The following is a 10683-nucleotide window of genomic DNA, read 5'->3' as shown; positions in this document are numbered from 1 at the left end:
GAGCTGGTGTCTTGGGACTTGGATTCAGCTCCAAGTGTGTGTTGAGTATCAGCTTTGTAAGTGATGGTCAGTGGTGACACTCTAGGTGTTCTTTGCTGGAAAACAGCATCCCTTTTTTCTTTTCCACTATTGAAAGTAAGCAGATAAGTGAGGGTATTGGCTGCATCTCCTGCCATGTGCTGCCTCTGTGAGTCAACAGAATCTGAATTGAGGACTCTCCACGTGCAGGTCAGGGCATGGAGTTCAGCCAGGACCAGCTCCCCTCCCTTGCAGACTGTGCAGTAAGTAGTGATGACCCTAAAGACTTGGTATCCCATATTTCCCTCGTATCCTGACATAATGGAGAAGTAGATTTCCTTGGTGTGGCACCAAGGGAGTAGTTTGTGTTTGGAGGAATGAGGCTGGGCTGGCCTTGCCCTGTCTGTACCATGGAGCTCCTGGGAAGGTTATCATAGAATCCTGGAATAACCCGAGTTGGAAGGGACCCACAAGGATCATCAAGTCCAATGGTTATGGACAAAGTGTCTTTTACTTCGCTAAGTGTCAGTAATTTGTCACTCTGAGAATTATTTCACTGGTGGTGTGGGTTTTCTTTTTTCCTGCTTGGGAGTTGATGGTGCCTGTTCTGAACTACAGAATGAGGGAGGAAACTTTCTGGATAAATTCAGCCTGAAAGAAAGGTTATGGATTCATGCAGAAGCTCTTTGGTCTGTACTTAGGAGTGGGTGGCACTGGAGAACTGACAGTGATGGTTGCTCTTGGGTCTCTGTCTGCATCTGTTGTGGTTTATGTGGCTGGAGGGAAGGACTGGCCTTGGTTTGGGCCCCTTTGGGATCATCTGGCAGTGGTGCACAGTTGTGTTGGATCAGTTTGTGGGGACTAAAAACACTTTCTTTTTTACCTGAAATGCTCTTTTGGAACACTTTTTTCGGTTTTGTATTTTTTCTCAGATTTTTTTCTTTGTAAATATGTACATTTAACATTAATAAATGTTATTGCAAATCAGATCCTTCTTTCCACTGCTTATTAACCAAAAAAAAAAAGCTCTATACAACCTGTGTTAACTTGCACTAACCTGGAGTATTCCTTTCTTAGACCAGGAGCCATCAGGTCATTGCTGGTGATGTTCAAGGTGTTGGTTCTGCTGAGCACCCTGGGGTGTGGGTTTGGTGCTCCTGGGGAGAGGGGACACACAGAGCTGTGGCTCTGAGCTCTCAGACTCCTCAGAATAATTCAACTGAGAATTAAATCCAGCTTGGTTTAAGGCAGGCTTTGTTTACAGGGAGTTTCAGCCCTTGACTAAATGCTTAACCTAACTAACACCTTCTCCCACTTTGCTTCTGAGGCTGAATGGGGGGGAAAAATCCATTGCAGAAAGTTGTTCTGAGAGCAGAAGTGACACAGGTCCTGCACAGCACAGCTATGAGAGCCTCTGCCCCACGTGGTGTGTTAATCTGGGGGCAAAAATGCTCCTTTGGGGATTTGTAAATGAAGAAACTACTATTCCTCTGCTCCATGATCCGACTGAGCCTCTGGTTGGGTTTTGGCTGCTTGTAACTGAGGCTGCATCAAGAGTAATTTTAACTCCCCCAACTTTTCTTTTGTGAGATGATTTACTTGTTTGGCTCATTCTGTGCTGTCCTGAGTGATCACAGCAAAGCAAATCTGGTGCTGATGCTGCTGTTCCCCAGGCATCAGAGCAGAGATGTAACTTCCACTATGGAATGAGGGAAGCCAAAGGCAGCAGCACAACATCTATGGCAATTCTAAACCCTGATGGTGTCCCCACTCTTACCTCCTGCTGCTGCTGCACTAAGCCAGAGGCAGCACCTGAAGTGCCACTAGTTAGTTCTCTGCAGAGGGAATTTGGACTGAGAAGCCTCTGATGCTCCACAAAAGGGATGAGAAGGGGAGCAGGGTGGATGGGGAGAGGAATCATATTGCCCAACAACCTTATTTGGACAATTTAAGTCTTGACCTTGAGGTTGTTTCCTGTTGCCAAGTGGTCGGTGCAGGATTGGAGGTGGTTGCTGTGTGTGTCTAACATTCCTGTTCACGACAGAATTGAACCTTTGAAATCTCCATCATGCTGTGTATTTTTTAGCAATACTTTTACTTTTGATTTAAATCTCTTTTATCCTTCTGTGCCTGACTGGGCTGGTCAGGATGTTGTGAACAAATCAATGACAACTAAAGAATTCATGTAAACCCATAGGTAACAGCTTTCCTCCTCCGTGCCAGGGTGTGTTGTGAACAGCTTCTAAACTCTTTTAACTTCTATCTTTAAGGCAAAGCAGGTCTGTAAGGCAATGGCAGGTACTGTAAAATAAGGATCTCTTGTTTTCTGCTTCATGATACTTTTTCCCCAAGTGCTTTGGCAGCTGTGAGGTTGAGCATCCGTTGGGCTGGGAGCGCTCACTGGTGAGTGTGGTTTGCTGCAAAAGCAACATCATCTCCTTGTGCATCTCTAGACAGTCACACCAAGCCCATGAGCTTCTGTGGATCCTTGTTTGGGGATAACCTAATAACAGTGTTCACACTTCCATTGCCATGCTGGAAAAGGAGGAGACTGGGAAGTGTACTAAGCAGCTGGGATTACCTTGTGCTTTGTGTTGAGGTTGTAGGGAGTTAGTGTGCACTGTAGCTTCTCAGTTTTAATTAAGTATCTTTGGTAACTGGCAGGTGGACATCATTCTAACACTCCTTAAGTTTCCTGCAGGATTGCAGTCTGATTTGGGCTGAGAATAATGGAATATTCTTCAGGGAGAGGCAGCAATGTGATAACCACATCCACTCCAACAGTGTGGTTGGCTCATGCCATCAGATCCAGAGCCAGAACAGCAGGGCCTTGACAAAACACAGGCCAACAGATCTGCACAAAACCACTTTTAAGGAAAAACAAATCCTCTTGCTTGCTGCTATCAGCCTTGCAACTAAGCCTGTTATTAATTTATCCCCAGTCTGAATTAATTGTGTGTCACTTCACACTGCAATGCTTAAGTTGTGTCCTCAGGCGCACAAGGATTTGGATTCAGAGGGTGATGCTTTAGTTGCATTCGTGTCTGGGTCGATTTGTTTCTTCTGGGGCATTGCATCCTGTCCTGTGTTTGATTTACTCTGTGTCTGGCTGCTTTGTGCTTGGGTTAGGCCTTGCTGGGTTGGGTTTGTGTCCCTGGCAATGAGTAGTTTGCAGCCCAGGCAGCTCTCAGCTTTCCTGGGTCTCAAGGAGAGCTTGGAACTCTGCAAATCTGAGCCCTAAAAGTAGGAATGCTTTTGCCTTGGCAATTTCAAATAAATCTTGATAAGATCAGAATATGTAACAGATGCTGAAACTCCTAGGGGGGAGTTTTATATAGCTCATTTTATCTAGAGACAAATACCTTTCCATTAGTCTATCTTCTTACCAGTGGAATAGGAAGGCAAGACAAAAAGTGCTTCTGATGAGTTGATCTTATCAGGATTTCACTCTGACTCTCCAGCTTGCATGTTTGCTGCTGCACTTGGCTCTGCTGGTGTCCAGCACACGTACACCACCAGCTCCATTCCAGCTTTCCCTTCCTTTCTGCCTCTGTCATACCAGATACTTCCAAAATGCAAATGATTTTCTCTGTCTGAAAGGGAACTGGCAAGTTGTTTTGACTGTACACAGGTTTTTGTCTCTTAAATAGATCAATGTTTGTGTAGCTGCTTAATCTGCTTTGTTTTATCTGTGATTCTTCCTCTGGGGCAAGTAGTGCCCCAGCTGTAACGTAAGGAAATCTCACTCCTATGGCATGTTCCATTAAACCCCAAATGTGCTGTGTCTTCTGCAGATCCCAGGAGTCATTTGCAAGGTTTAGCATATCTAATTAAGGCAAGATCATTATACTGGCAGTATAGAAATTCAGGTTTTAAAGCAAGATTAAGACATGGGTGTTCAAAGCTGATAACTCCTTTGAAATAACTCTGTGGAATATTGCAGTGGAGTATCTCTCCTTAGGCAATTGAGGGTGGGATCTGGATATAGAACCACAGAGTCTTAGGGTGATTGTTTTGCTCTTGTTTCAGCTCTTCCCTTTCTGTCAGTGTTGTTCTCTCCTGCCTCGAGTGCTTCCAGAGGTACCAGGAGACCTAGTTGAGACCTTGCTAAGGAGCTGCATAGAGAGCAGGATAACACCAGTCTTAGTTAAACCCTTGGCCTTGGCAGCTCTTTCCTAATATTCCAGGTGCTCAGGACATGCCTGATGCCTTCTCAGAGGGCTGAGTTGCATCATAACATGTCTTCCCTCCTGTGCCCCATCACAAATGTCACTGATGTTGTACCTTCAGAAAGTTTAGCTATCTCAAACATTTCCATGTACCAACTGCTCTGGGGATAAAGGATGTTACAATTATTTTGGTAGCCCTGAATATATGGTCTGATGCAGCTTATTGAGCAGTAACCTGACCTGTGTGCTCGGTGGTGATGGAGTGAACATCCCATGACTTGCTGGATGGTTTTGGGGTAGTGGGTGGGTTTGGTTGCACATGGGAGATTTGGATGTTCACAAGTCTCCACTTAACTACACTGAAATTATTCCTGTTTCCAAACTGGGCAAAAAGTGCTTAGTGGTGGCTCTTCCTTTAGGTGCAGTGAGTTGGGTTTATGTTAATTGCTTAGAATTCAGGAGAGGAGGTTGGTAATGCCCCAGGAAGGTTGTGCCAGTGCGTGCAGTGAGTACATCACACAGCACAGAGGTCCAACCCACTGTTGCATGCGTTACTGGAGATGTGATATCTGACAAGAAACTGATGTTTTGCCTTGATGCCTCATGCCCTCCTGCTCTCCCTAACGCTCTCTTTGTCTCTCTCTCTCTCTTTCTCTCTCTCTGGATTTTTTGTGTATCCATTTCTTTTAGAAAATGAGTGACTTTCTCTCCCGAGAGGATGTGGCTGCAGTGCCAGAGAGGAGCAGTGTTATCACTGGCTTTGCATGGGAGGGCTCAAAGCAGTTGGTAGCTTTTAGTGAGACCCCAGTGCCACCTGCCTCAGAGCCTTCTCCCAGCCTCCACTATGGTGCTTCCTCCCTAAGCAGCGAGGAGGAGGAGGAGGAGGAGGCAGCAGCTCCCAACCTCCCCACGAGCGAGGAGGACCTGAGCTGTGCACAGGGGGTTTGTGTGGATGTGGAGGAGGACTCGGAGCATTCTGAGCCAGAGCTTCCCCCCAGCCCTGCTGCCCCTCCCCAGCAGCCCTGGGGAGAAGAGGAGGAGGTGGCAGAGGATGGTGAAGACAGATTTGCCTTTAGAAAGCCAAATGGCAAATGTCACGACTCAGATGCTCCTAACAGGCTGCCGGAGGTCATTCGCTGCTTCCAGGTAGTGAGTCCCAGTGCCTGCACCCCAGCCCTGCCTGCCTTTGGAGTGGGAGCCAAACACTGCAGCAAGCAGATGCCACAGCCTGGAGAGGAGTTGGGTTTGCTTGGCTTGGACTCCTGCTTGGAGCTAAGAGCTGGTGAATCCTCACAGCAAACCTGTCTCGATTTCTCTCTGCATTAAACACCGTCACCCTTTGCCCTTCCTTGCTCAAAGCATCCCGTGGCATCCCCACGAAAAGGCAATATTTAGGCTCCAAAACCATGTTGTCTTAGCTCCTTAAGGATTTTGCTGGCTCCTGCTGGAACTGCAGCTGAGCCTCAGCCCAGCAGAGCAAATTTGAAGTGCTGCCAACATGTTCCCTCTGTGCTCCCCACCATGGGGAGTGTTTGTATCTCATGGAAGGTGTTTTTGCCTGCTTCAGTGTTGATGTTGCTTTTGGTTCAGTAGATGTCCAGTTCCCCTGCTAACAATCACGGTGGCATCTGGCAGGTTTGGGGATGGTGAGCAGAATTCCAGTCCTCTGGGAAAGCACTGGGTCTGAACTAACTCTGTCTTCTTCTGGATGATCATCAGGTGGTGGAACAAGTGATTTTTCTTCCCCCTTCCTTATTTCTCTTTCTGTTTTATCTGACATTGATTTAATAAAAGTTAAAGATCTGATGAGGGTTTTTTTTTAATAGTCCAGAGTTTCACTTGCAGTCAGGATAAAGCTGCTCAGCTGTGATCAGGTCTTTGTGTGCCCAGGGTTGGTGTTAATCCTGACATTGTCATCAGCAGATGAGGGTCATCTTCTACTGGCAGCTGGCAATGAGCTTCTGGTAATTAGAAAGTTAAGAATCAGTGGAGACAGTGTCTCTGTGGTGTTGTGACACACCAGTTAAACCCTTAATGCCTCGTTTGGGCTGCCCAGAGGCCTCGGTGTGGGGAAGGGCTGGAGGATTTTGCTGCCTGGCTAATCCTCACGCCTGATCTCTGCCCTCTAAGCAGTGTGTCATTCCAGAGACTTAAACCCAAAGATTTCCAGGCTGACCTTGGTTCCCACAGTGCTTTTATCAGATCAGTGTCAGAACACTTGCCAGCAGCACGGTCAGGCTGTGGAGATGGGAACTGGGTGTTGACAAGATGTTTTTAACCCTGTCTCACAGCCCCCACTAGTGAAGACACAGACTGTCACCATCTCCGACGTGTCCAGCGCTGTCAAAAGTGAAATCCCCACCAAAGAAGTCCCCATTGTCCACACAGAGACTAAGACCATCACCTACGAAGCTGCACAGGTAAGGTGTGTTCTGATTCATTTTCCAGGGGCTTGGTTGAACTCAAGGAAGCCCTTTTGTTCCCGAATCCTGAGGATGAGGCAGCAGCACCTGCCTTTCTCCACGCAGCACAGAGGTTAACTGATGCTGTGGACCCTCTTTCCAAGTGCATCTGGTATTTTTAGAGGAGCAGTGGGTTTGCTATCCCTGAAGAGTAATTAATATTTTCAGGATGTATATGCAAACAGAATTTATCTTCAGCCACTGGTGGTTTTGAGATGGAGATTTCACTGTACAGTGTTAACCTGACTTGGCCTTTTTTCTGTCCTGTTCTCCTGAGCTCTCCTTGCTGTTTATGCCTCTTCACAGCTTGGTTTATAAATTATTTGAGTGTCCTTTAGGTTTCAAGGCTGAAATGGTTGTTGAACATCAGAAGTTTTGTATAGAATGCAGCTAGACTTGAGTATCTGGTGATGGGAAACTAAAGATGTTAGTGGAGCAATATCAGCATATGCAAGTGATATGACTCTGCCAGTGCCTCACCACCCTTCCAACCAGGAATTCCTTCCCAATATCCCATCTATCCCTGCCCTCTGGCACTGGGAAGCCATTCCCCCTTGTCCTGTCCCTCCAGGCCCTTGTCCAAAGTCTCTCTCCAGCTCTCCTAGAGCCCCTTTAAGCACTGGAAGGGGCTGTAAGGTCTCCCTGGAGCTTCTCTTCTCCAGGCTGAACAATTCCAGTTCTCTCTGCCTGTTTATGTGTTTGGGAATTTGGAACCTGTGTTAGCTTGACTTTGCCATAAGTGATTGTTAGCAGCAGTCCATGCTCTGCTGCTGGAGTGCAGTGGCTGTGGGTTATCAGCTGGGGTGTGGGTATCCCATGGACCACAGAATTTGGGATTCCCAAGCTGTTGGCTGTGTGTGCACTGGGATGTGATGTGCCATGAGATTTCTTCCAGTCTGTGGAAAATGGTCCCACCTTGTGGTAACTCCAGAAATCGTCCCACTGCCAAGCTGGGGACATGGCCAGCATGGCCAGGATGACTTAGCTTAGGATGTTGGGCAGCCCTTGTAGGTTGTGATCCGAGAATCAGGGCTAAAAGTTGTTCCTGGTTCAGCAAATACCTGGATGTTCTGCAAAGCATAAAGTGAGGGATGTGCAAGGTGCTGTCTGTGGGGAGGAAGGGTGACAAGTACCTTCTGAAGCAGGTTGTGCTCTTGGCTTTGTGGATCTCCATGGATGCAGGCAGGTGGACTTTGGGATCAGTGTCTGCACTGGGCTCCCTTTGTGGTCCAAGCAGGAGGGGCATGGCCAGCAGTGTGTCCAGATTTGGTGCATCCCACCCCAGTCTGAGAGTGTCACAGGTCCTCTCTGGAGCATTCTGTGGATCTGTGCTTTTCCAGCCTGAAAGTCCAGGGATTTTCAGCCTTCAGCCCTTGTGCAGCTGGGCACAGGTTGGCTGGCTCTGACCTGTGATCCATGATGGAGAGGAGCTTCTGTCCTTGGATTGCATCCTGCTCTGGTGATGTGGAGCCCCTGTTCCTGCCCACACTGCCCACAGACTGATGGCCTGTTCTTGTGTCCCACAGACAGATGGTGGCAATGGGGATTTGGACCCTGGCATCCTGCTGACTGCCCAGACCATCACTTCAGAAACCACCAGCAGCACCACCACCACCCAGATCACCAAGGTAACACCAGGGAACACCAGAAAACAACAGCTACAACAGCCTGATGGAGAGTTGGGCAGGGTGGAATAATAAGGAAAAAAAACCCTCATGAGAATTCCTCTCAAAAACCATGATTAATACCAGGATCAAAGCAGGAGAGTCCCAGGTGGGCAGGGTTAGGCCTGGGTGATGGTTGATTGCAGCACAGTCCTTGGACATGAGCTGTGGGACATGAGGAAGGAGCTGTACTGTGAGGAAAAGCTCCTCCCTGGCTCAGCTGTAAGAAAATGACTCTTTGACAGGTTTTCTTTGAGCAGCAGCAGTTTCCCCTCGTGATTCTGATGCTGTGGTACGACAGCAGGGTTGGGTGACACTATTTTTGGATCCTGTCTTTAGACAGCAGCCCCAGTGCACTCAAATTCCTCTGCACTTCTACACTAACAGCAGCTTTCCCTTCTGTATTAGACTGTAAAAGGTGGAATTTCAGAGACACGGATTGAGAAGAGGATTGTCATCACAGGAGATGCAGATGTAGACCATGACCAGGTAGGAACGAGGATGTGATCCAAGAGAGCTTCCCAGAGCTGGCACACTCAGGTTGCCTTTCAACAGGCAACTTCACTAGAAAATGACCCAGGGGAACTTTCCTGGGTTAGAAATAAAACTTCCAAACTGATATGTTTTTAAGCTGTGGCTGCTCCATCCCTGGAAGTGTTCCAGGCCAGGTTGGATGCGGCTTGGAACAACCTGGGGCTAGGGGAAGGTGTCTCTGCTCATGGCAGGAGGTGGAATGAGATGAGCTTTAAGGTCCTTCCAACCTAAACCATCCTGTGATTCAATGATTCTATATCAATCATAAATTTCCTTTTTGACATGATGCAGCTGGGCCAGCCAAGCTGAATTCTGCTCTGCAACTGGTGTTGGCAGCAAAGTTTGGGTTCCAGAATTGGTTTGGGAAAAATGGCAGTTTTTAAAGCAAATCCATAAAAATGTGAAATAAAAGTTTTCATTGACATCTGGCTAAGCTGCATTGATTTTGTCCTAACTTTAAAGCACTCTTGCTGCTGTGTAGTGCCAGAAGTCGTTTCAGAGCACTCAGCACCTGCATTAAATCTCATCAGCTTTATATGAAACCTTTCTGATGAGTCAGCCTCATTGGCCTCTTGGTGTGTTGGAAGTGATGATTTTGTCATCAGAGAATTATACTTTGCATTTAAATTTAGTTGCAAGTATCGTGGGGGTGGAGAATATTCTTATGACAAGAACTAAGTTTATTAATTCCAACAGAAAATGTCTGAGATGGTGTCTGAAATGTGCTCATCACACTTGCTGGAGGAATAAACAGGGTTTGCTTCATTGCTGTCATCCATCTTCTGCCATGGGGCAGTGGAGAGATGGGGGGTATGGTTAAAAAGCAGTTTTTCCTTTCAGAAATGATGTATTAACACCAAAAGTCACCAAAGTGAGCAACTGAAGTGTTGAGGGCAGTTTTGGGCATCACAGTTTAAGATCTAATGGTGTTAGAGTTTCCAAAGGAGGGACATGGAGATGGTGAAGGACCTGGAGGGGCTGAGGAAACTTGGTGTGTTCAGCCTGGAGAAGAGGAGGCTGAGGGCAGAGCTCATTGGGTTCTTCAGCTTCGTCCCAAGGGGCAGTGCAGGGACAGCTCCATCTCTGGGACCAGCGGCAGGACCCATCGCTGGGGCCTGTGTCAGGGGAGGGTTAGGCTGGAGATTAGGCAAAGGTTCTTTCCCCAGAGGTGTTTGGGCACTGGAACAGGTTTAGGTTGGATATCAGGACAAGGTTCTTCCCCCAGAGGTGTTTGGGCACTAAACAGCTCCCCAGGGCAGTGGGCACAGCCCCAAGGCTGACAGAGCTCCAGGAGTGTTTGGCCAATGCTCTCAGGCCCAGGGTGGATTGTTGGGGTGTCCTGGGCAGGAGTTGGGCTGGATGATCCTCATGGGTCTCTTCCAGCTCAGGATGTTCCATGATTCTATGAAGTGGATCCACTTTTGGTTTTCATTCTTCAGACCTAGAAGCAGGCTCTCCTGCCCCTGGGGGTGGTGTGTGCTGTGCTTTGCCATCCTCTGACCCCTCTGACCTGTGCTCTCCTGTGCTCTCTTGCAGGTCCTAGCGCAGGCGATCAAGGCCGCGAAGGAGCAGCACCCAGACATGTCGGTGACCAAAGTGGTTGTGCACCAGGAGACTGAGATTGCAGAGGAGTAGTCAAGCTGTGTGAGTAGAGACACCACCTACAAGTGAGGGGTGGGGGCTGCTCCCCCCTCCTGGGGCAGGGGGTAGGAGCTCTGTGCACACAAGGTTTGGCTAAATATGGGCAAGGTTGAAGTAAAATGCTGATCGTTTGCTGGTGAGTCCTGCTCAGGCTGTTCCTCTTAGGCCATTTGAGGTCTAATTTGAGTCACAAAT

The 10683-nt window shown here is 47.9% G+C and overlaps 1 protein-coding gene across 2 annotated transcripts in view; it reads left to right on the top strand.

Annotated features, from left to right (window-relative positions):
• Positions 1-10482, top strand: part of EPB41 (erythrocyte membrane protein band 4.1) — a 47088-nt gene extending 36606 nt beyond the window's left edge. For both annotated transcript variants that reach the window (XM_009076049.1, XM_009076042.1), the window contains 4 exons: positions 6479-6607; positions 8176-8277; positions 8722-8802; positions 10384-10482. In XM_009076049.1, coding sequence (XP_009074297.1) covers positions 6479-6607; positions 8176-8277; positions 8722-8802; positions 10384-10482 — 411 coding nt within the window. The remainder of the gene's footprint in view (positions 1-6478; positions 6608-8175; positions 8278-8721; positions 8803-10383) is intronic.
• The last annotated feature ends 201 nt before the right edge of the window (positions 10483-10683 follow it).

The sequence above is a fragment of the Acanthisitta chloris genome, unplaced genomic scaffold, assembly GCF_000695815.1.
Source record: "Acanthisitta chloris isolate BGI_N310 unplaced genomic scaffold, ASM69581v1 scaffold7000, whole genome shotgun sequence".
Lineage (NCBI taxonomy): Eukaryota > Metazoa > Chordata > Aves > Passeriformes > Acanthisittidae > Acanthisitta > Acanthisitta chloris.
The sequence above is the reverse complement of the archived record's forward strand: the minus strand, read 5'-3'. Positions and strand labels throughout refer to the sequence as shown.